Source organism: Sapajus apella, unplaced genomic scaffold (genome assembly GCF_009761245.1).
Source record: "Sapajus apella isolate SASKATOON/1434 unplaced genomic scaffold, GSC_monkey_1.0 scaffold20, whole genome shotgun sequence".
Lineage (NCBI taxonomy): Eukaryota > Metazoa > Chordata > Mammalia > Primates > Cebidae > Sapajus > Sapajus apella.
This window is the reverse complement of record NW_022436960.1, coordinates 7,359,775-7,385,980: the sequence shown is the minus strand read 5'-3', so window position 1 is coordinate 7,385,980 and position 26,206 is coordinate 7,359,775. Positions and strand designations below refer to the sequence as shown.

Genomic DNA, 26,206 nt, shown 5'->3' with positions numbered 1-26,206 from the left:
TAGGGCTGGTATGAAGTCGATTGTGCACAAATAGACTGGCAGAAGGAGGTGAGATTGGGGTCGCAGGCCCAGGTCTCTACTGGCCCCCACACTGGCTGTGGGACCTCTGCAAAGGTGGCCCCCTACAGCCACCATCTCTGCAACAGTAAAATTGGGGTGACAGCCATTCTATTGGCACAACAAACACTGACCAGCCAAGGGAGCTGGAACGTGCTTTGTGATGTGTAGAGAGTTCCAGCGCCCTGTGCGTTTGTTGCTTGAGTGGCTAAAGACAATGTTGAGTTGATTCAGCACATTTTTCATCCACTGCACCCTCATTCTCATGCTACCGGCTGGGGACTCAGGGCTCAGCTCCCTAACAGAGCAGTGTCCTTCCTCACTGCCTTTCTCCCTCTCCTCACCCATTCACTTGATGTCCTCCTCGGCCACCCCTAATTCCCATGCTGCATGCCTGAAAGAGGCAGGAACTTCACCTCTATCCTTTGGCCAGAGGCCTCTTCCTACCCATCCTGCCCATGCCAGGGACTCAGCCCAGCATGAGCAGATCCAGCAAACACATCTGTCTAAGGAGGAGTAAGTCCAACGTCTCCTGTGCTGAACGTCCAAGGAGCTGAGACGGGAAGGGTCTGGGTAAAGGGTTCCCTGAGCCCCCAGACACACCCTGCCCATTTCCATTGTGTATTTGCTGTAGACCTTTGAATTGGAAGGAAAACAGTAAGCTCATAAGTCTCAAGTCTGCAAAAATTCTTTCCAGAACATGCACCATCTTAAAATAGTAAAAACAAGGACAGTGCCACCACCATCACCTGCTACTACTAATGCTATTAAAACTAAAAGCAACAGCAGCTTATTAACTTACGACTTACCTGATGCCAGGTTCTGTGCCCAATACCATGCACTGGGCCTCGTCCTCAGGGCTTTTTTCTGTCAGCTCAAGAAGTCCCCACAGCACCTCAAGGAGGGAAATATTTTATTACTCACATTTAGAGATAAGAAAGATAAGACCCAGAGAGATGAGGGATTAGTCCACAGTCACATAGCTCCTTGGTAGCCAAGTCAGACATGGGGTACAGATGGCCCAGCTCTTTGTTCCTGCACCTGCTGTCTGTTGGAGTAGCTGGGGTTGGTGTTATCTGTTGCCATTGGGCATGTGTATTCACACCCCTTATTTTAGTTCATAGGTTTATTTAAGGAGCTACCTGTGTGTGTGACAAACAGCAAATGTGGCTGCCTGGAGAGCCCACTGCCAGAGCTAGAGCTGTGTGTGATGAATGTCTGCAGTAGCAAATATGATTCACTGGGGTCTGATTGTATGTGTTTAACTTACTGTATTTTCTTTTAAGTAGCACGAATTAGCCACCATGTAAGCAGCATGTAACAGATGATGCCTTTGAGTGGGCAACATTTAAAGAAATAAACATCTCAGGATGGGTGCAGTGGCTCACACCTGTAATCCCAACAGTTTGGGAGGCTCAGGCAGGAGGATGGCTTGAGGCCAGGAGTTGGAGATCAGCCAGGGCAACATAGTGAGAACTGTGTCTTTATAAAACATAAAAAGTTAGCTGGGTATGGTGGTGCACGCCTATGGTTTTAGCTACTTCAGAGGCTGAGGTGGGAGGATTGCTTGAGCCCAGGAGTTCAAGGTTACAGTAAGCCAAGATCACACAACTGCATTCAACTTGGGTGGCAGAGTAAGACCCTGTCTCTAAAAATAAATAAATAAGTACATAAACATCTCAGCATAATTCCACAGCTTTCTTACAAACCCTCAACAGAAAAATTATTCTAACACTTTGTCTTCTATCTCAGTCACCACGTTCCCCCTTATTGAGGAGCTAATCAAACTTCCTCAGGATAAACTCGGCTGGTCCAGTTTTTGGCACATTTTGAAGTCAAAAGTCCTTGCAGGCAGCTTTTCCTGTCTGCCCATGGCTTTTCTCCAGCAAGTCGTTCCATAGATTGCGTCCCCGCCATGTGCCTATGTCATTTCTGAACCTTCCGTAGTCTGCCCATCGGGGTGTTGAATCACAGGTCAGGTAAAGAAAACGGGCTTGGAGTGAAGGAGTGGATCTGTGGCCATGCTACCAGTTGGAGAGAAAGACTGACTTTGCACCCCACCCTGAACCCCAACCTCAACCGCAAGATGAGCATCACCATCTCTAAATGTTCCCCTTTAATCAAGAAAGAAAGCAGAAAGGACCAATGGATCTTTGTGTTTTCCTTTCGTTAACCTACCTCTATTTCCCCTGCCTCTTGCAAAAGCTGACATGGAGATTGCAGCCCTCCACTTGTGTCTTTATGTTAATAATTTGAAACACCAGCACTGTCTGTTTCAATTGGAAAGAAGGCATTTTCTGCCTCTTAACGAAAAGTCCTGCTGCCCAGCTCCCGGCTCGTGGCTGCTAACACTCACATCCTCACAATTCTACCGCTCTGAGCTGCATCCGTGTCAGATCCCCTAGGGAATAGTCCAGATGCTTTTGCCAAACATTTTGGCAACTAGACCCAGGTTTTCCAACAGAGGATTAAAGTACTGTCTTCACTGCTGGGCTGGCAGGTACGTTCTTTCTTGGCCTTCGGAATGCCCTTACATACTCTCAGGATGAATCTAATCTTGTTTCTGAGATGGCTTTTTTCTCCAACAGACAGGTTACCTATGGAGCATAATATAGACTTGATTTTGCCCAGACAAGCCACTGAGCATTTATTGAGTGCCTGCTGTGTGCAAAACACTGAGGATCAAAGAGACACCACAGACCCTCTTTGCCCAGAATCACAAAAAGAGTGGGTGTTAGTACCTTTATCACAGAAAAAATTTTTTCATCTGGTGCTTGTAAAGAGTTTGGGAGGTGGATGAGATTGGGATCGTCTTGTCTGTTTGAAAGCTGGGTAAGCAGAGGCCAGGGAGCTGTGAAGCAGCATTGACTAGCAGCTGGGGCAGGCCTCAGGTCTCCTTACTACTGTCCAAGCCCCATCCCCATGGCCCCCATGGTGGCTGGCCGCCCTCAGGAACAGAGGGTGAATAGAATGGACGTTCCTTATAAGAAGTGACCTCTCAAAAAGTGCTGTCCACCTGAGGAATAGGACTGTGGCATCCTTTTTTTTTTTTTAATTTAAGACAGAGTCTCTCTGTGACTCCAGAGGCTGGAGTGCAGTGGCACAGTCTTGGCTCACTGCAACCTCCACCTTCTGGGTTCAAGCAGTTCTCCTGCCTCAGCCTCCCTAGTAGCTGGGACAACAGGCAAACGCCACCACACCTGTCTAATTTTTGTATTTTTAGTGGAGACGGGTTTCACTATGTTGGCCAGGCTGGTCTCAAACTCCTGACCTCAGGTGATCCATCTGCCTCAGCCTCTCAAAATGCTGGGATTACATGCATGAGCCACCATGCCTGGCCATATGGCATTCTTTCGAGGAACAACAAAAGACACATCCCTACATTGACTTAGGCAAGGATTTCATGACCAGCAACCCAAAAGGAAATGCAATAAAAACAAAGATAAAGAGCTGGGACCTAATTAAACTAAAGAGCTTTCGCATGGCAAAAGGAACAGCAGAGTATACAGACAAGCCACAGAGTGGGAGAAAATCTTCACAATCTATACATCTGACAAAGGACTAATATCCAGAATCTACAATGAACTCAAACAAATCAGCAAGAAACAAGCAAGCAATCCCATCAAAATTGGGCTAAGGATATGAATAGACAATTCTCAAAAGAAGATATAGAAATGGCCAACAAGTACATGAAAAACGCTCAACATCACTAATCATCAGGGAAATGCAAATCAAAACCACAATGCGATACCACCTTATTCCTGCAAGAATGGCCATAATCATATAATCAAAAAACAGTAGTTGTTGGCATGGCTGCAGTGAACAGGGAACATTTCTACGCTGCTGGTGGGAATGTAAATGAGTACAACCATTACAGAAAACAGTGTGGAGATTCCTTAAAGAACTAAAAGTAGAACTACCTTTTGGTCCAGCAATTCCACTGCTGGGTATCTACCCAGAGGAAAAGAAGTCATTATACAAAAAAGATACGTATATGAATGTTTATAGCAGCACAATTCACAATTGCAAAATCATGGAACCAACCCAAATGCCCATCAATCAATGAGTGGATAAACAAACTGTGGTGCATATAGATAGATAGATAGATAGATAGATAGATAGATAGAGATATATAGATATATATGATGGAATACTAGACGGCCATAAAAAGGAATGAATTAACAGCATTTGCAGCAACCTAGATGAGATTGGAGACTATTATTCTAAGTGAAGTAACTCAGGAATGGAAAACCAACATAGTGTGTTCTTACTGATACGTGGGAGCTAAGCTGTGAGGACGCAAAGGCATAAGAATGATACAGTGTACTTTGGGGACTTGGGGGGAAGAGTGGAAGGGGTACGTGAAAGACTACAAATATGGTGCAGTGTATACGGCTTGGGTGGTGGGTGCACCAAAATCCCGCAAATCACCACTAAAGAACTTACTCATGTAACCAAATGTCTCCTGTACCCCAATAACTTATGGAAAAATAAAATAAATAAATAAAATTTAAAAAGTCACACCCTGGTCTTTATTTGCTTTCCTGGCATTTTGCATTTTCTGTGCTGGGATTCCGTTCAGGCCAGCTCTGTTGAACGGGCTCGCTGGTTGGCAGGGATTGTACACACACATGGCGCCACCTCCCTTAGCTCCTCTGGCCCTGTCTTCCTCCTTACCCGGTGTGCTTTCTTCCTCCCTTACACAGGTAGAGCATTCTGATATGACTTCCTGGACGTGATGTGTAGCATGGGGGGAGTCTTTCTCTTGCTTCTGACCCAGCTGGGTGTACTGGCTGAGGCTGCAGGGTCCTGAGCCGGATTGTGTTGGCACAGGACAGCCACCTCTGGGCCTTCCTCTTCTGCTCATACAGGAGCCCCTGGGAAGAGGGTGCAGTGCGTTCCCCTGAGAGCTACACTGGCTGGAGGATACTCTAGCGTCTTATAACGTTCCCTTGGAGACTCCGATGTGCACCTCTAGTGGACAATTTGGCCTTCTGTTGCTGTTGTTTCATGCCATGATTACTACTAAAGGCAATTTTGCCATATAGAGGAGAGGAAGTTTAAAAATAAACCAAAAGGACCCACTTAGGGAGGTGAACAAACTGGGCTTGCCATTGCCCTGGCTCCCCACGTCACTCCAGGATGTGTGTGCTCACTGAGGGAGAATGATGTTCAATTTCACTTTTATTCCTTTTGTCCTGTCCTCTTAGCCTTCGTCACCACACCCGCCTCAACCCCCCACACCTGCCTTTGCCTTTCTCTCTCTCTTCCTCCAAAATAAGGATTACATAGTTTTTCTCTTGTTACCTCTAGCTTCCAACCTGACCCCCTGGCATGTAGTAGGTGCTCAGTAAAATGTCTGTTTAGCCAATGAATGAGATAACAATTGAACAAACAAATTCCCCATCCATCCTCCTAAGGCCCAGAGACTTTCTCTGCGCAGTGGAAAGGAATTTAATCTGATTAGGAGGCTGCTGGCCCACATCGGGGACACCCATTTGGTTCCAATAACACTGCTGAATCACTTCAAAGATGCTATCAAGTTAATTGGGGTAGAATAAATACTAATTTATGACAACCTTTGCCAGCTGTTCCCTAAGGGAAAATTTTTAAATTTCCCATCCTCTTTGCTTTGCTTGACTGCTGAGATTCAGTGAGACTGACCCGAACTTCTCATAGCTGAACCAACAGAGGCACAGCCTTCTCCCCCTTATCCTACCTCAGGAAGCCATAGCCAGGTGGAGGAGCTCCGCAGGTACAGCCAGGGAGGTGGGGCGTCTCAAATTGGCCTTGGCTCTTTCTCTTTGAGGTTCTTAGCCATCCTGCTCTGTGCCTCTCTGGGGCTTGTCCTGGTCCCCTGACTTCTTACCATGGATTGTGGGATGCGTGTGGAGGACAAGGTCCCCAGGGCCCTGGACCACATCATCTGAGCCTTGCTGTCCCCACAGGGCAAGTGCTCCCTCGATTATTGCTAATCTACGATGATGTGCTCTGATGAGACTGCGTTTTCTCCCCATGCGTTGTGCTCAGTTACTATGGCAACGCTTTCAGAAGAGGTGAATTTGCTTTTTCCTCTAAATTCTGTAATGCTCTCAGACTTTCCAAAAATATCTTTATTTCCCTGAGTCCTACTGTGGGTCTAGGCTTGTCGAACACACAGAAAATTGGTCCATCTCCTCCACCATGTATATACCACATCGAGTAGCTCAACACACAGCAATTGACTGAGTAAACTTTTTTTAAATAAAAAAATGTTTTTAGCATGTGCTCTATGTCAGTAGATGTGCTAGGCACTGGGATTCAAAGAGAACTTAGACTCAGCTCATATCCTTAAAGAGCTCACAATCCCTAAGAAAAATAGACAAATATACAGCTAACTATAATGTAAAATAAGTACACATGTATCTATAAGGTAATGTGACATAACATAATATATTGTAACATAATTTTAATACAATGTACTATAATACATGTAATGTAATGAATATTTTGTCAGTTCTAGGAATAAATTAGTGTAGGACCCCAGCAGAGAAAGCTGTTAATTCAGCCCAGAGTGAGGAGAGTGGAGTCGGTAGATCTAGATTTTGATTCCTGATCAATTACATATGAGCTGTGCCAGTTCAAGGAAGTGAACATCCCTCTCTGAGCCATCTCTTGCTGAGCTGTTGTAAAAATTGGGGGACACCAGCCAGTCCCAGTTAGAGCAGCTGTTACTCCAAAGATACTGTGTCTCCCTGCCTAGATGCTGGGGTGCCCAGAGGGGCTCAGGAGAAAAATTGAGCACAGACGGAGGGACCTGCAGGCAGTGGAGGGGCAGGCCAGCATTTCCGTCAAAGGCAGTCGTGCCAGCAGCAAGGCGGCCGCCTGAGCTCACCTGGCATGTCAGTTCATGGGGAGATAGGAAAGCCAGTGTGGCCAATGCATGGGGACTGGATCTGAAACCATTGCCATCCCTGGGCTCTGGGTGGGATCCCTTTTGAGAGCTTCCGCTGAACCAGAAAGATAGCACAGTGGTAAAGTGCTCACAGGGGAGGCACACAACAAACATGAACATTGCTCTAAAAATTAGCGTGCGCTCGGTGCAGGTCCCAGTGTCATTGTGCCTGGTCACATTTGGAATGTTGTAGGCATGCCCTCTACCTTCCATGCCAGCTTAGGTGCCCTTTGAGGGAAGAAAGCAGCCCTCCTTTTCCTGCACAATGTTAGCACCTGGAAGTGGCCACATAGGGGTTCCAGAGGGTTGTGTCTTCTTTACCATGTGTGCCTGTGTCCTTGCCTGTCAAACAAGGGTGATGATAGCACCCACCTCATAGGGTTGCAATAATAAAACCCAATCATGCCTATAAAGTGCTCAGGTCATACCTGGTATAGAGCAGGCTCTCAATAAATATTAGCTTTCATTTTTATTTCATCTACCTCGCTGTAAATTGAAGACTCTGCAGCACAGAAACATTAGCCAAGGAGAGTGGCAAGTACTGATATCCAGTAGCAAATCTTGCCCTTAACTGCAGCCTGAATGAGCGAACAGCCCAAAAAGGGTTGGCAGCTCCCTGTGCGTTGGAAACCTGAATGAAAGGGCAAAATTATGTTTTGTTTTCTTTTTCTTTGCAAAACAGCCAGATTTGGAGAACAATTCTCTGCAGGATGTCACCCCAACATGTTGCAGGGCTGGACGAGTTTAATGAGAAAGGCTTTGGGGTTTGGGGATCAGAGGAGGCCTGGGAGCCATTCCCAGGTGTGTGATGTGAGTGCTTTTAGGCAGGGTGCTCCATGCCCCATCTGGCGGGCACTCACTGCAGATGCATGGGAGCTGGTTCCAGCCTTCAACCTCCCTGTCTGTAGAAAGAGGCAGACCCAACCCGCTGATACCCTCTACAGGGAGTAGAAAAGGATTTCTTACTTCCAGATGAGACCAAAGCAGGGACGGACTCTTTGGAACTCTCTATTTCCACCTCTATCAGGAGGAGCACACGGACCATGTAGGGAGCAGCAGCTGCTTAATACCCCTGGGAGAACAGCATGGCCGCATTCATCAGCAAAAGCCTATGCACCTGGTTTCTCTGCCAAGTTCTGCCCATTAGCTGTCACCTGGAGCACATGCTGTGCTCCAGGCGCCGTGCCGAGCACCAGGGGACTGTGATGGTTCATTTAAGGTGTCAACTTGGCTGCGCCCTGGGGTGCCCAGATTGGGTGTGTCCATGATGGTGTTTCTGGATGAGGTTAGCATTTGAATCCACGGACCAAGCAGAGTAGATGGCCCTCCCCAATGTGGGTGGCATCAATCAGCCCACTGAGGGAGAAGGAAAGCAGAATTCGTCCCTTTTATCCCCTGCCTATCTGCTTCATCTGGGACATTGTCTTCCACTCTTGGATTGGGTTTTACCTGCTCAGCTCCTCTGGTTCTCAGGCCTTTGGAATTAAGAATGAATTTTGCCACCAGCTTCCCTGGGTCTCCAGCTTGCCGGTGGCACATGGTGGAATTTCTCAGCCTTCATAATTGCATAAGCCAATTCTTCATAATAAATCTCTTTGTGTGTGTGTGTGTGTGTGTGTGTGTGTGTGTGTATAATCTCTTAATATAGGTTATTGGTTCTGTTTCTCTGGAGAATCCAGACTAATCGACTAATACAGGTTTGGTAGAGACTATTGATTTTTATAATCCTGGAATCTTGCAAAATATACCGTGATACTCAGGCAGTTTGAATTCAAGTTCTGGTTCTTTGGAAATATTTAAACCATCAAAGCCTCATTTCTAATACCTGTGTGGTGGGAAGACACCACCTCCACCTCCCTGTGAAGCACACCATGATTAGCCAGGGCATGCATGTGATGTGCACGAAGCTGGCAGCCCAGTTTGGAGCTGGGGCAGTCAGCCTGGGCAGGCAAGTGGCTTTCGAAGGCTTCAGCCTCCTCCACTGGCCTCAAAAGCCCAGGGCTCAGAGACTGATATATGCCCGTGGCCTTTCATGAGTTGCTTGTGTAATGGAGTTGAAGGCCTTGATGACATGGGGTTAAGTTTTAAAGAACCTCAATGTGTATTGTTTTAGAGAGGATGGCTTTCTACTGTGAGATCCCTTCTTCCCAGCAAACGCCAACCAACCTTTATTTTTTAAGGCTGGAAGTTTATTTTGATGCTCTTGGCACAGACTTCTCATTGAGGAGAAGTCTTCAACCTTGTGCTTGTTAGCATTTCTTCCAGGGCCTTCCAAAGACCCCGGGGAGGAAATGCACAGCGCATTCCATCATCCTGCTTCCGCTTAATATTCCACACCTGAGAGCCCTTCCCCAGGAACATGGGTCGGCTTTTGTACTAAGCCAGGCAGATTCGCTGAAATGCACCCCCAGACCTCACCTCCACTTGTAGCTGGGGCTAAACCAGGAGTATGAGGTAGGAACCCTGTGGACAAAGGAGGGTTTTCCACTGTGGAGGGCACTTGGGTTGTGCCCTTGGAATTGTCCATTTTCCTTGGTGACTAAGTCTAGGTGCCTAGAGTCCTACGGTCCTTATCTGGTTGTTTACTTTTTAAATAATCGATTGCCCATCTCCGTGTATCATAGCCAGGTAGCCATCCTTCCCTTGGATCGCTGGAGCTGACCTCAGCCCAGCCTTCCCTCTCTGGAGCCAGTTACCTATTGCCACCTCATTCTTCTCCTTCTGCACCAACTAAAGGTCTCTCCTTTTCTCTCTCCTTGAAGAAGCCTGTGGAGATAAAACTGCAGCCATGTTTGTAGAAACACAAGTCCTCAGGAGGAGGAGACACTTGAAGCATGTACCAGGAAACCCAGATTCTGATTTGAACTGGTGTGTGGATTGCAAAGGTTCATTCGCCTGTGTACATGAAGTCTCTCTCTGTCTCTCTCTCTCTCTCTCTATCTCTCTCTCACACACACATTTATGCGTGCATGCATGTGCATGCACGTGCATGTGCACACACACACACACACACACACACGCTGACCCCTTGTACTCCTTGTTAGCTGAGGGACTAACCTTAGGCACATCACTTAACCTTTTCTAGAGGCAGTTTCTGCATCCCCTTTTGTTAAAGGGATGGATAGAAATTACCCCACCAGAGTCACTGGCAGTTCTGAAGATTCAGATGGAAGGTGTGCAGGGATGTAGCTGCATGCCCTGCATCTTTGTGGGGTGCACCTGAATCACCTTAGTTTCTTCATCCCTAGGGTGGTAGGATCTCTGGAAGGCAGCTAAGCCACTGTGAGTTAATGACTGCTGTGCTGTGACGGTCATTGATCATTGTCTGCGGTTTGCAGAGACAGCTGAGCTCACTCTGAGCCTTTGGTGATGTACTGAGATGGGGAAGCAACATCCAGTGAGGTTTGAATCAGCCTATTATCATAATGATAATAAAGACATACCTGAGATTGGGTAATTTATAAGGGAAAGAGGTTTAATTGACTCACAATTCCACATAGCTGGGGAGGCCTCAGTAAACTTACAATCATGGCGGAGGGGGAAGCAAACATGTTTTTCTTCACATGATGGCAGGAAGGAGAAGTGCTGAGAAAAAGAGGGGAAAGCCACTTTATAAAGCCATCAGATGGGGTGAGAACTCACTCACATCACGAGAACAGCAGCAGGGGGTTAACTGCCCTTCTGATCCAATTACCTCCCACCAGATCCCTCCCACAACACATGGGGATTTGGGGAGCTACGATTCCAGATGAGATTTGGGTGGGAACACAGCCAAACCATATCACTCTCCCTCTGTTGCCCATGCCTCCCTCCAAGCCTTCATCACCAGGGGTTTTTCTCCTATAGTGAAATGCCCTGAGCAAGCCCCTTCTCTTCTCTGCCTTCCCCGGATTTAGTGGCATAAACTCAAGCATTCTGATTGCCATAATCACTGCTGCGGTTGCCCCAATTAAGCCATAAACACACACACTGCCCAGCGGGGATCCCCAGTCTTTGACCAGCTTGCCACAGTCCCAGCCTCTCTCCTGATAGGGTTCCAGGTGGCAGCCTGTGGACCCAGCCTGTTGCCACCCTGAGGGATGGTGCCACTCAACCTTGGGAAGCTGAGCCCTGCTCTGTGGTGATGAGAGCCCCAGGTGTCTCAGCAAGAGACTGGCCCCAGGGGGAGTGTGGACAGCTGCAGGGAGGTGGGACACACAGGCTGCCCTGCCAGGGCTGGTGGATGTCCGCCCTGCCAGGGCTGGTGGACGTCCACCCTGCCTTGTGCCTTTCCAGCCCTGGACCTTCGTCACAAAGGACTTTTGCTAAAATCAACCAGCTCGAGCCTCAGCAAAGCTCCAGGGCATGCATGGGAGAGCCATGTGAATGTAGCCTCACAGAGAAGCGGAGGGAGGCCTGGTGTGGAGGGAGAAGCTCTTTCTGGAAGCTCTGACTCAGACTCCACACTGGGCATGCAGGGCTCAAGAGAGCCCCTAGGTTGGAACGCCATTAGGTTTAAGGTGGGGATGTGAATGGAAAGGCCAGGGACTCCGGGAACCATGCCCATGCTGTTGGAGAATCCTTCTGAGTGCATCCTCAGGAAAGTTGTCACACGTTCTGCAGGTCCTCTGTAGGCCTGTCGAAATGCCACAGTAACCTCTGCCATGGGCTGAGGTCCACTGAGTCTCTATTTGCCAAGCATCTTTGTCATATAGGCAGTAACATCTCAGCACTGTAGAAAGAGCTTGTGATGTGGAGGCAGACATGGGTTGAGGTCCAGCCTGGCTCTGGGCGCTTGGGCCTCAGCTGAGTCTGTGCAGTGGGAAAGCTACCACTACATCCCAGGGGCCCTGAGAACTGCATGGAATGATGAATGCTGGGCTTGCCACAGTGCCTGGCTCAGAGCAAATGCCAGAGTCTCTTTCCCAGGTGCACTTTTGATTTACTTGCTAATATGCATACCAGAAAATTAATTTTTTGGGAGGGGGATGATATGTTTCTCTAACTTTTAACAGATGCACAGAACCCTGTGACCATGAGCACAATAAAAATGTAGAACTTTCCATCACCCCAAAATATCTCCTCCTGCTGTCCCTTACAGTCAACAACCCCCTACCCTACACACCCCTGTCTGCTGTTGTCCACCCCATTGTTTTTTGCCTCATCCAGAATACCATCTAAATGGCCTTTCCCATACGGCTTCATTCAGTGTAACCAAATGCATTTGAGATTCACCCATGTCGTTGTGGACGTCAGTAACTTGTTCATTTTTATCGCCGAGTGGTATTCTATTGTGTGAATGGATGGTAGTTCACCCATTCACCAGTTGAAAGACATTTTCATTGTTACCAGTGTGGGCACTTAGGAATAAAGCTATTGTAAACATTTGCACACAGGTTTTTGGTGAACATAAGTCTTTATTCCTCTTGGGTAAATATGTAGAAGTGGGATTTCTGGGTCATATGACAAACATATGTTTAATTTTGTAAGAACTGGCTAAACTGTTTTCTTTAAATGGCTGCATCATTGCTTCCCACAGCAAGGTGGGAAGAGTTCCGGTTCCTCCACTTTCTCACCAAAACTTAGTAAAAACAACTTTGTTAATTAAAAAAAAAGTTTAGCCATTGTGATAGATGTGTAGAGTTATCTCATGGTGGTTTCAATTTACATTTCCTTAATTAATGATGATGAACACCTTTTCAAGTGTTTATTTGCCCTCTGTATATATTTCTTGTTCAGTGACATATCTCCTATTTAGCTGTTCAGATATTTTACCAATTTTTAAAAGCGGATTGTTTTCCAATACCATTAAAAAGTGGGCAAAAGACATGAGCAGACACTTCTCAAAAGAAGACATTGCATGGCCAAAAAACATGAAAAAAAGTTCAACATCACTGATCATTAGAGAAATGCAAATCAAAACCACAGTGAGATATCATCTCATGTCAGTCAGAATGGTGATTATTAAAAAGTTAAGAAACAACAGATGCTGACATGTTGTAAAGAAAAAGAATGCTTTTACACTGTTGCTGGGAGTGTAAATTAGCTCAGCCATTGTGGAAGACAGTGTGGCAGTTCCTCAAAGATCTAGAAGCAGAAATACCATTTGACCCAGCAATCCCATTATTGGGCCTATACCCAAAGGAATATATAATAAATTATTCTATTATAAAGATACCTGCATGCGTATGTTCATTGCAGCCCTATTCACAATAGCAAAGACATGGAATCAACCCAAATGCCCATTGATGACAGACTGGATAAAGAAAATGTGGTACATATACACCATGGAATACTACACAGGCATAAAAAGGAATGAGAGCATGTCCTCTGCAGGGACATGGATGGAGCTGGAAGTTGTTAATCCTCAGCAACCTAACAGAAACAGAAAACCAGATATTGAATGTTCTCGCTTATAAGTGGGAGCTGAACAATGACAACACATGGACACATGGGCGGAACAAAACACTGGGTCCTGTTAGGAAGGGTGGGAGAAGGGAGAGCATCAGGAAGAATAGCTAATGGAGGCTAGGCATAATACCTAGGTAATGGGTTGATCTGTGCAGCAAACCACATGGCACGTGTTAACCTATGTAACAAACCTGCACATCCTGCACATGGACCCCAGAACTTAAAATAGAAGTTGAAGTAACAAAAAGTGGGTTGTTTTCTTGTTGCTGAGTTTTCAGTGTTCTTTATATATTCTACTTATAAATTCTTTGTCAGATAGATGTTTTGTAAATATTTTCTTCGAGCCTGTGGCTTGTCTTTTCATTCTCTTGATGGTGTTTTTCATGGAGAAAACATTTTTAATTTTAATAAAATCCGGTTTGCAGTGTTTTCTTGTATGGGTTATGCTTTTGATGTTGGATCTAATAACTCTGCCTAACACAAGGTTAAAGGCATTTTTCTCTTATGCATTTTTGTAAAGGTATTATAGTTTTATGATTTCTTTTAGGTCTAAGATCCATTTTGAATTGTTCGTATAAGGCATGAGTTTTGTTTTCGTTGCTGCTGCTGTTTTATAATTTTTGTGTAAGAGATTGTGTTCCAAGTTCACATATCTATCTCTCTCTGCATCATTGCATATTGATGTTCACTTGTCCCAGCATCATTTATTGAAAAGATTATCCTTTCTCCATTGAATTGCCTCTGCAATTTTTTCAAAAATTAATTTGACATATTATGCACATCTAATTTCTGGACCCTCCATTTAATGTATGTATCCATCCTTTTGCTAACACTACACTGTCTTGATAACTGCAGCTTTATAATAAGTCTCGAAATACAGTAGCATGAGTTCACCAAATTTGTTTTCTTTTTCAAAAGTGTTTTAACTATGCTTAGTCCTTTGCCTTTGCAAATAAATGTTTGAATCAGCTTGTTGGCATCGACAAATATTCTTGCTGTGATGGCACTGAGGTTCTACCTCAATCTGGGGAGAATTCACATCTTAGCAATATAGAGTCTTTGAGTTCATGACCATAGTATTTCTCTCCATTTATTTTCTTCCATTTATTTCCATTTATTTCCATTTATACATCTTCTTCGTTATCTCATCAGTATGTTGTTTTTGGCATTTGGATCCTACACATATTTTGTTAGATCTACACTAGATGTTTTATTTTTTGGTGTTGTTGTAAATGGTGCTTTTTGGCTTATGTTCATATTATTTGTGGCTTGAGTGTAGAAATACAACTGATCTTTTAATATTTACCTTGTGTTCTATGATCTTTCAAAATTCAGTTATTAGTCATATGATTTTTTTGAAATTCCTTGAGATTTTCTATATAGACAATCACAACTTCTACAGTTAGAGGTAGTTTTATGTCTTCTTTATATATAAGGCATCTATGTAGATATGACTTTTATTTCTTTTTCCTGCTTTATTGTACTGGCACAAATTTTCAGTGTGATTTTGAATGGGAGTGGTGAGATTAGATATCTTCCCACATTCCCTAGATCGTAGGGAGAAGCATTCACTCTTTCACCATTAGGTATGATGTTAGCTATAGGTTTTTTGGTTTTGTTTTCTAGATGTTCTTTATCAGATCCAGGAAGTTCCTTTCTATTTCTAGTTGACTAAGAGTTTTTAATCATGAGTGAATGTTTATTTTTGTCAAATGCTTTTTCTGCATCTATTGATATGGTTGTTTTGTTTCTTCATAGTTCTATCAGTGTGGTGTGAATTATATGGATTGATTTTTTTTTAATGTTGAATGTTTGAATGCTTTGCATTATCTTGTTTATATATTGCTGGATTCAATTTGCCAATATCTCGTTGACTGCTTTTGGTCTGTGTTCATTTGAGATATTGATCCACAGTTTTCTGCTCCTATAATGTCTTTGATTTTGTTAGCAGAGTAATGCTGCCTCATTAAGATGATTTGGGAAGGGTTCCATAAAATGAGTTGGAGGTGTTCCTTCCTCTTATTTTTTAGAACAGAATGTCTACAATTGGTATTTTTCTTCCTTATATTTTTGATAAATTCTTCAACAAAATCATTTGGTGATTTTTTCCCAGGGATTTTTAACGAAAATTTTAATTTATTTAATAGCTATAAGGACTGTGTGGCTTATCTTTTTTTCTTGAGTAAGATTTGGTAGTTTGTGTTTTTAAAGGAACTGATTCATTTCACCTACATTGTCAAACCTACGGGTATGTAGTTGTTTTTAATCATCTCGGTAATTCCTTATTGTCTGCCTTTTGATGTCAGTGAAGTCTGTAGCAATATCCCTTTTCCATTTCTGACATTGGTAATTTGTGTTTTCTCTCTTCTTGCTCAGTCTGGTGAGAGGTTTATCGATGTTATTTATCTTTTAAAAGAACCAATTTGTAGCGTCATTGATTTTTCTCTTTTGTTTCTGTTTTTAATTTTATTGAGTTTTGTTCTTATCTCTATTATTTTTTTCCTTCTGTATGCTTTTGGTTTAATTTAATCTTCTCCTCTTTCTAAGCTCTTAAGGTATAGTTTAGATCGGGGATGTCCAACCTTTTAAAGGCATCCTTGGGCCACACTGGAAACATTGGAAGAATAAGAATTGCCTTGGGCCACACATAAAATACACTAACGATAGCTGATGAGAAAAAAAAAAAAAAAGAAAACAGAAGAAAATCTCGTAATGTTTTAAGTTGATGGATTTGTGTTGGGTCCCATTCAAAGCCATCCTGGGCTACATGCAGCCCGTGGGCCGTGGTTTGGACAAGCTTGGTTTAGATTATTGAATTGAGACCTTTCTTCTTTTCTCATATAAACAATTAGGACTATAAATTTTTCTCTAAGCACTGCTTTAGTTGCATCAATGCATGCTAATAACTTGTATTTTCAATTTTATTCAGTTCAGAGTATTTGGCAGTTGCCCTCGAGACCTCCCTCTTGACCCATGGATTATTTAGAAGTATGTGGTTTAGCTTCCAAGTTTTGGGAGATTTTCCCAATATCTTTCTGTTATTGACTCCTAGTTTAATTCCAATATGATCAGAGAGCACATTTCATAGGATTTTGATTCCTTTAAACTTGTGAAGGTTTGCTTTATGGCCCAGGGTATGGTCTGTCTTGGTGACAATTTCATGTGCCCTTGAGAAGAATGTGTATTCTGTTGTCGGGTGGAAGGTTCAATATATGTCAATTAGATCTTGTTGGTTGATGGTGTGTACAGGTCTTCTGTATCCTTGTTTTCCTATTTCTTTCTATACCAAGAGAGAAGTGCTGAGGTGTGATAATTTTGGATTGGATTCTGGGAGTTTGGGATATTATGTTGGGAGATGCTGGGGGCTATGGGCTGAGTTGTTGCCCCCTCACCATGCCTATGTTGAAGCCCTAACCCCCAATACCTTAGATGTGACTGTATTTGGAGATAGTGTCTTTAAAGGTGGTGGTTAAGTTCAAATGGGGTCACCAGAGTATGTCCTAGTTCAGTATGATTGAGGTCCTTATCAGAATAGGAAGTTGGGACACAGACATGCACAGAGGGAAGACCATGTGAAGACAAGGGGAGAAAGTGCACCTGCACGACAAGGAGAGAGGCCTCAGAAGAAACCAGCCCTGCCGACACCTTGATCTTGGACGTCCACCCTCCAGGACTGTGGGGAACTAAATCTCTGTTGTTTAAGCCACCCAGTCTGGGGTACTTTGTTACAGCAGCCAGAGCAAACTAGTACACTGCATCGTGTTAAAAATGTTAGAGAAGTGCTTTGTTTTAGCAGGTTGGGTCTAGCCTGAAAATTCTCTGTCGCCTGCTATAAGCAGTGGTTGCATGTCGTTCAGACTGTAAAGCCTTTGCCGTGCCGTTTGGGTCTGTCTTGTAGGTGCACCTCTCAGGGGTTAGTCTTGACATGGCAGGGGCTTGTGCCATAGTTCAGCTATCAGAGCTTTTACAGTGCTTCTTTGAATCTCTTCCGTGCATGCAGTTTGGGGTGACCCAAAATGTGTACAGGTTCACATAACCTTCCGGCTTCCCTGGGCCACATTGGAAGAAGGAGAATTGCCTTGGGCCACATATAAAATACACTAAGGATAGCTAATGAGCTAAAGCCTCTGGGATTTCCCTGACACTGCCTGCCTAACCCTCCGGCTGCCAAGCCGGCGTTTCTGCCTGCTGCATCTTCCTGTCCTGCTGCACAGGTCTCACCACGGGGCACCCTGTGGGCAAGGCTGTAGGAGAAAATGGAAGAGATCAAGGGAGCCCCCACACTCTTCAGACCGTGGGGCCCTTCCCCCGCTTCCTCTGGCCAGCGGGAAGGGTTTTCTCTTGTGTTTAGGTCACTGTCACTGCTGCCGTCAAGAGCATGGCAACACAGCTCAACAACTGACACTGTCTTGAGAGGCAGGGCCAGGAGAGAAAAAAAAAGGGAAAACAAGCAAAAACTGGGGATTCCCCTCAAACTGTCAGCTCACAAGAGCCTGGCTTCTTCGTCTTCTGTCTAGAGAGGGGGGGTTTCTCCTAGAGCTTTTGTGCTCAATCCTGGGAGATAAAGAAGGCCAAACCCCAGTGAGCTCACGAAGCCCATCTTTCTCCAGATTTGTCTTCTCTCCCCGAGCCAGCTGCTGCTGCCTTCTTGTCGGGGTCCTCTGCCGTTGCTTGTCGGCACCTGCCTAGGGTTCTGAGCTGTAGTCTGCATTGGGCTTACTCTATCTGCGCCTTTTATCATATTCACCTATTGTCATAGTGGTCCTGTGGGTCCCAGACTGGAGTTCTCGTGTTGAGATAGGGAACAGACCCGGCAACAGAAGTGACCCAGTCCAGCAGGCAGACTAGGCTGGCACCAGGATCTCACATCCCCTTTTGGGGCCTCTTCAGGCACCGCCCATCCCTTCAGTAAGACCTGCCTGCCTGTTCATGGTCCTGCAGTCCCGCCCGTCCCAGATTAGGAGGCCACTGTACCTTTCAGAGCCCAGCCTCCCAGCAGTTCCTGCTGATTTCCAATGTGCCAGGTCCCCTAGAGAGCCTGGGCCACAGATGGTGTGTTCTGAAGAGACAAAACTGAAGGCGTGTTTCCTTGGGCAAATTCTGAAATTGCTGCTATTTTTTAGATTAGCCACACATAGAGTTGTCAGATGCAGCAAATAAAGGACACATAGTTAAATTTCATTGTCAGATAAACAATAAATAATTATTTAGAATAAGTATATCCCATGCCATGTGTGGGATATACTTATGCTAATATGTGGGATATACTTATGGTAAAAGTTTTGGTGGTGTTTATTTGAAATTCAGATTTAACTGGGCAACTTATATTTTGTTTGAGAATTTTATTGAAGGTTTATAGGGCAATATTTGCCACACAGGCACTCACTTTAGGCCCATCTATAGTCTATAACTGACTTCAGCCTTCTTAGTATTAGGCAGGGACTTCTGACCTTAGCTATCACCCATCCAAGCCGCTTCCCAGTATGTAAGGCTCCAAGATGAGGTGGGGCTGGAGCAGGGCCAGATCTCAGGTCTCCAGACCCAGAGTAGCGTGGGAGCAGCACAGCCCACCGGGGACATAGTTGTCTTTACCCCCAAACAAATTTAACTCTAAAATTCACTGCCCAGGAACATCAGATTTTAGCTGTTCTGGGCCAGGGTGCCGCAGGACAGGTGAGGTCAAGCTGGGCACTGAGATTTCACTTAAGGGAGGAGGGTCTGGTGGCCCCTGCATCAGAAGCCATCACAATCACACTTTCATTGGTTCAGGTTTACCTGGCCTCTGAAAGGCCTGCCAGGGTCCTCTCTGATAACCACACTTTAAAGATTTCCTTCTGAAAGCGTTTTCCGTTCCTTTCTTTGTAGAGGTGCAGCTTAGAATTATATTACTGTCTCTTCCTTACAGGAACAGGTGGAGACCTAAAGGCCCCCTTACTCCTTGGAGCAGCTCTGCTCTGGGAGCAAGGTGGAGACTGTCTGGAAGGCAGGGCCCTCTGAGGCTTCTGGGAGAGGCTGTCTCATTGTCCACGATGGCCCAACCACCTGGGACCTCCCCCACACTGCACTCAGCCACCACATGCCACATGGTGCCCCAACACTGTGGGGCAGGAACCCTGAGCCTGGGACACCCTCCTGAATTCAAAGAACACTTAGTCCCACGGCCGCGATCAATTGTAACCATCACGTGTGTGGTGTGCTCCAATGCTCAATGCACTGCTCTTAATTTCAAGGCAAAGTACCAAAAAATAACAGACACTCATACACCCACTGACCAGAATAGGCCATTTATAATATTTTATCATGTTTGCCTTGTCTTGCCTTATAAGAAATGACTGCAGATGAAATCAGTCTCCTTTGTCCCATCTCCTCCTTTCCCAGAGGTAGCCGCCACCATGAATCTGGCTTCACAATCCATGTTGATACTTTCACTAACTTATGTATAAATCCATGCATAATACATAATAATATTACACATGCATGTTTTTGATCAGGAATGCTATCTGAGTTTATTCTGTGACTTGCCTTTTTCCCCAAGAAAGCATTTTTCATCCAGTGCTGAGAACCTCCCAGCAGCTCCCTTCTATGAGGCTGTCTTTATTATTTTCCCCGGTTTTTTTTTTTGGAGACAGAGTCTCACTCTGTCACCAGGCTGGAGTGCAGTGGTGCTATCTCGGCTCACTACAACTTCCACCTTCAGGCTTCAAGCGATTCCCCTGCCTCAGCCTCCCAAGTAACTGGGACTATAGGCACACACCACCATGCCTGGCTAATATTTTCCGCTTTTAACTGAGAAACCTCGGCTTCAGAGGTGGTTAAGAAATGGGCCTAGATGACACCACAAGGCAATGTTGGCCCTGGGGCCAAATCTCATCATGCCCTCAGGATTCTTGACTGATGGTCCTAGAATTCATTCATTCACCAAATATTTTTTGAGTGCCGCTCCAGTTCAGGCACTGGGGATACTGTGGTGCCATGGAAGATCCTGCCTTCTGAAAGGTGTAGGCAGAAAATACAGCTTTCTCTCTTCCACAAGCCAACAGTGCTTTTTCTTTTCTTTTTTTGAGGCAGGGTCTCTGATGCCCCGACTGGAGTGCAGTGGCACCATCCTACCCCACTGCAGCCTTCATTTCCTGGGTTCAGGCCATCCTCCCACGTCAGCCTCCCTAGTAGCTGGGACCACAAGTGTGCACCCCCACATCCAGATAGGTTTTTTTTTTTAATTTTTTGTAGAGATGGAGTCTCACTATGTTACCCAGACTGATCTTGAGGTCGTAGCCTCAAACAACCCTCCCACCATGGCCTCCCAAAGCACTGGGATTACAGGCATGAGCCACCACGCCCAGCCAACTTTTTTTTTTAAAATCTTGATGTGAATATCTCCTCTGATAAGGAAAGAAGCCCCCCATCACCCCCCAGGTCATCCTGTGTTGTCCTGCTTGCTGGCGTCTAACTCGGCGAGAGGAGACTGTTTTCTTGTTCTGTCCCCTTAAGCCACTCTCTCTTCTGCACAGTAGCTTTTCTAGGGTTTAAGGTTAAGGGTCACAGCCCCAAATCTGCTCTGAGTCAAAACCTCATCCAAGAATGCCGTTCTCTTGAAGGCTGGTGGCCACCCCTGCCCGCTGGTATAAGAAGCTGAGTTGCTCGTGTCCAGCAGTGGTGTGCTGCACCAGATGGGCATCTTTAAAATAGATGGCTAAAATAGACCGGAGTTGGTTGGGCGGGCTTTGAGAGTGACATTCTCTCGACACCTGCTTCCAAGATGACCTCAGCCAGTACCCCTCATTCTGACCAGAGGCCAGCTCCTGATCAAATTTTTGAAACTTTCAAATGATGGAATTGAAACTGACTTTTTTTTTCAAGTCATGGAACCCTGCTGTTTTAAGTTATTTTTGTGTCTAACTCAGCACTTTCAATTTAGAACCTATTTTACAAAGGAAAAAAAAATATCAATTTATTTTGTTAATAAAACCAAGAAACCTGAGATAGACGGATGGAGCAACAGGGCTGACCAGCTTTGGAGCGCCTCTCAGCCACCTGTCTCAGCATACACGGGGGACACGGGCAGCCATCTGCTGACAACTGAACATGAGTATCTGGTTATCTATCACACAAAAAGCACATGACCAGAAATGCCATGTTCCTGATTTCCTCACTTTGGCTTAAGCAGCTGGGTAAGAGATGAATATAATACTCTCCTACAAGGACAACAGAGGGAAGGAATATTGGTAACTGTTGTGTAACTGTCTTGGGCCATGCTTTATTATATATGATCTTATTCACTGCTTGCAGCAGTCTCACTGGTTGGACTGCACTGGCTTCATTACTTACAGAAGGGAAATTGAGGCAAGTGGATAAGTAACTCACCCAAGAGTCACCATATGTGGCAAAGGAGGATTTACCTCCGAACTTTCTGACACCAGAACCCACCCTCATTTCCCACGCTCCAAAACAGCAGAATCTGCCCAACACTGACCATTCGCTCTAGCAGTTCTGAGCTCCGACAACAGGTGCAGCAAAGGGGACTCCCCATGAGGCCTGTCCCACAGCTGGGAGTTCCACGATTGGGGTGTATGAAGTACCGCCTGTGGGAAACCCTCCTGCTGATTTCAAATTCATTAATTACACATGCTTTTACTGTGGCTTTTATTTGTTTGTTAAGAATGGGGCTGAGGGAGTTTGTGATGAGTAGACCATATCCTTGCCTTCAAGAGTTCTCTGTCCAGTGGGAGGTGGACATCCAGTTACGCACACCATCCTCCCTCCTTTCTGGAACAGAAGTCTGGGGTATGGTCAGCAGAATGATGTCCTCTCCAAGGGGTCCACATCCTAACTCCTAGAACTTGTGGATGGGTTGCCATTCGTGGCCAAAGGGACTTTGCAGGTGTGATTAAGGATTTTGAGACGGGCGGAGTGGCCTGGATTAGCCAGGGGAGCCCAGTGTCATCACAAGTGCCCTTCTAAAAGCGAGGCTGGAAGATGAGAGAGAGATTGGAAGGTGCCACACTGCTGGTTTTGAAGATGGAGGAAGGAGCCATGAGCCCAGGAATGTGGGTGGCCTCTAGAAGCTGGGAAGGGCGAGAAAACAGATTGTCCCCTGGAGCCTCCAGAAGTGCAGCTCTGCCAACACCTCAATTTTAGTCTAGTGAGATCTCTGAAACTGTATAAGTTGGTGTTGTTTTCAGCCACTGTGCTTGTCTTGTGGCAATTAGTCACAGCAGAAAGAGGAAACTGAGGCATTAAATAAATATCTGAAGGGAGTCAGAGAAATGAGGGGTGCAGAGAGGCTGGAGGGCACTGCCCTGACCTGGTTGGCGGGAGGGCCCATGTGGGCCCCACAAAAGGCTCTGTCCAGATTCTCTTCCTCTTTCCCCAGTGATTTGGATGAAAATGCTCATCACATTTACATGTGCCCTAAAGAGAGGAGACAGACGGGACGTATGCCCAGAGAGCTCCACAGGGTGGGAGAGTGGGTCAGATCCCACGAGCGGAGTCCAGGGAGGCGTCTATCTGAGCACCCAGCGGCATGGTCCTGGCAAGGAAGGAGCGACATGCAATGAGTGGGAAGGGACGGGAACACGGGTTAATTCTGGGGAGTCTGCCAGGGGCTACCGGGGAATGTGGGAGCAGAACAAGCCCCGGCAGCCTCACCATGCCCAAGAGGAAGGAAGCACTACTTCCCACCCTAAGCCTGCTTTCTAAGAGGCCACCAGGCAGCTTTACCTTGGTCTGGGAGTGGTCTGTTGTGGACAGGCCGGGCAAGGGCAGTGATGATGTCGCCTAGGCAATGGGAAGCTGTCCATTAGCTGGTATGTGCCTGATTCTCCTGCACCCCATCTACCTGCAATTCTTTTATTTCCACTTAAAATTATATTTTTAGCATAAAAAGCTGTTGTTATATTCTCGTTTGCATTGGTCGTTATATTTAAATATATTAATGGAGTATGTTATACATATAAGAAGTACTTATATAAAAATGTACCCCTCGAGGGGTAAACCCAGCATGGTAACCTGCAGCCCCCCGATGAAACTGCACTTGGCCTGCTCTGAGCCCCACGGCAGTCCCTCCCAGTCACTGCACTCCCAAGGTCAATGACTGCCCTGTCCCGTCCCTGAGGGACAGCACCATGTTAGGAATACAGGTGCCGAGTGCCTTCTGGCAGAAGCCCATTGGAAGCAGATGCTCAGGGACCACCTGATGCCTGGTAATGGTCATCCTTTAAGAAGAGCCTTGTGAGACTCAAGGTGGGCCAGGGAGCTTCTGAACAGCAGCTGCCCAGGCACCTGTGTGCCTCCCATGTTCCAGGAGCCTGACCCTGGAGCCCATGGGGCTGCATGCAGAGCAGGGAGTGCCTGGGCTCACAGTCAGACACCCCTGGCTCTCAACCCTGACACCACCACACATTAATGCTATGGCCTTGACCTCTGCTTATCCATCTGTAAAATGGGGTTACAGTAGTAGCCTCCGCCAGGATAGTTGAGTGATTGAAAGTATTTTACAATCTCTAGCACAACCCCTGACCATAGCCGGAGCTCCACAGAGACTACTGTCTCATGCACCCAATGCAGGCATCACTGTGTCGTGTTCATTCACTCAGGTTCCCTTCAAAAGAAACATCGATTATGGGTCAAATAGGTGTCTGTGCCAGCCTGGGAATGCACATGCACATTCTGCCTCTGGAGAGGGCCTGGGGGAGGCTGGGAAGCCTGGACATGGGCCTCCTGGGCTGGGGCAGGGAAGGGCCTCCTTTTCACTGCTGTGTCCAGGATCACCCCCTCCCTTGGAGCACCCCACCTCCCACCTGAAGTCTGCACAGCAGAGAACCTTTAGAAACAGAAATAGGAAGTTCTGATCCATGGATGCAAACATTCTGGCATCCCGTGTGCAGTGATGTGCAGTGTGGGCAGTGGGAATTAGGGTCACTCTTCTGGGATATTTGATCCTATCCACCAGAAGGTGTACACTGTTCATACTCATTGACTCAGAAATGTTGGCGGCTTTACCTTAGTCTGGGAGCCCTTCTGTTGTAAATAACAATGTGTGTACAAGGACGCATGTACATGCTAATGGATGTACAAGGATGTTCATCAGTGTATGATTTTTCATAGGAAAAGTGGAAATTGCTAAATCTCCAACTCAAGAAGAATGGTTAAATTTTGGTTTATGTTCGTGATAGAATAATACACAACTGTTAAAATGGAATTTTGATGGCCATTTTAATAGAGGGATTAAAAAACAAATTTAAATGTGTTCTCTCTCTCTCTCTCTCTCTCACACACACACACACACACACACACAGAAGAAAAAAGGTTGCAAAGAAAAACCATCAAAATGTTAGCAATGATTATGTGGTGGGATCATGATTCTCATGTTTTATCCTATTTTATATTTTCTTAGTGTTCTATGCTAAGCATATACTATTTTTAAAATTAGAAGAGGGGCTGGGTGTGGTGGCTCATGCCTGTACTCCCAGCACTTTGGGAGGCCGAGGAGGGTGGATCACCTGAGGTCAGGAGTTTGAGACCAGCCTGGCCAACATAGTGAAGCCCCTTCTCTACTAAAAATAAAATACACACACACACACAAGGAATGAAGGCATTTTACAACTTTACAACTCATATTGTCATGGAGGAGCCTGGCATGGGGGGAGGGGAATGGCTGGAGGAGCCTGGCATGGGGGGAGGGGAATGGCTGGTGAGTGCTGGTGAGTCACCAGCTAGCTGTTGGGTGAGTCCCTTGATGCCTTCACAGTAGCGTGGGCATGAGAATGTCTGCCTCAAAAGGATGCTGTGCACACTAATTTTTATCGATTACCATATGCACCATCCATTAGAAAATCGCAAAAGCAAAGCCCTGTTTTGCAGGTCAGTAGAAGTGGTCCCTTCATGTGGGGCCGTCTAACCAGGCCACTTTCCTTGCAGAAGGTACATCTGCCCAAGCCCCTGCGGCCCTGGATAATTCTCTCTCTCCTTCTTCACAGCTGCCCATGATGGGAGGAGCTTTCATGGACTCACCCAATGAGGACTTCAGCACTGAGTACTCCCTGTTTAATTCCTCTGCCAATGTCCACGCGGCCTCCAATGGCCAGGGCCAGCCGGAAGATCCTCCTCGATCCTCCAACGACGCCGTCTTGCTATGGATTGCCATCATAGCCACGCTGGGGAACATCGTGGTGGTAGGCGTGGTGTACGCCTTCACCTTCTGAGGATGGCGCACTCTGCACCACCATGGGGTGAGGCTTGGCATATGGCTCTGTCTTGCTGTTGGCTTTTAGCTGCTCCCATGTTCTAGAACCAGGAGTTCTGACCAGGGGCAGCGGCCGTCCTTCTGGAATTTCCCCTTGGCAGCCCTGATTTCAAATATCCAACGTTGCGGTCAAACTGAGTCAGAAAACATGGAAGTATGGGCCTCCTGTTCCTAGAGGCATGACAGGGCAAGGCCTTCAGAAGGCAGATTGGGGATTCTTGAAACTACATTCCAAGAACAGGAGAGCAGATGGAGCAGCTAGTTAGGTTTAAAACACAGACATGGTTTGATGGTCGCTTGCTGGTGGTAAATAATCACTTGTGTGTCTTGTTTTTATGCAAACTTATCAAATCTAGGGCTTGATGGGGTGCTGGGGCAAGAGCAGCCCTCAGAATTTCAGCATTCCCCATCCAATTCTGGTTTCACATTCAGAGCTGGCCATCTGATAGGGCCATTGGATGGTCCTGATTTGACTTTGAAACGGCACCTTTATCATGAGACACCCAGCCCTTTCCAAGACCCAAGTGCATCGGGAGACCCAGGAATGGGGGGTTTACTGGTAATAGGGTGGGGTTTCTAGG

General features: G+C 46.0%; 1 protein-coding gene across 3 annotated transcripts in view; it reads left to right on the top strand.

The window, feature by feature from the left end:
* Window positions 1-25,942, top strand: part of CUNH14orf132 (chromosome unknown C14orf132 homolog) — a 47,485-nt gene extending 21,543 nt beyond the window's left edge. For 2 of the 3 annotated variants that reach the window (XM_032287495.1, XM_032287497.1), the window contains exon 2: window positions 25,360-25,942. In XM_032287495.1, the coding sequence (XP_032143386.1) occupies window positions 25,360-25,584 (225 nt within the window). In that variant the 3' untranslated portion in view covers window positions 25,585-25,942. Of the gene's footprint in view, window positions 1-10,025; window positions 10,394-25,359 lie in introns of those variants that run through there. The other variant, XM_032287496.1, reaches the window with a different exon arrangement.
* Window positions 25,943-26,206: the final 264 nt, after the last annotated feature.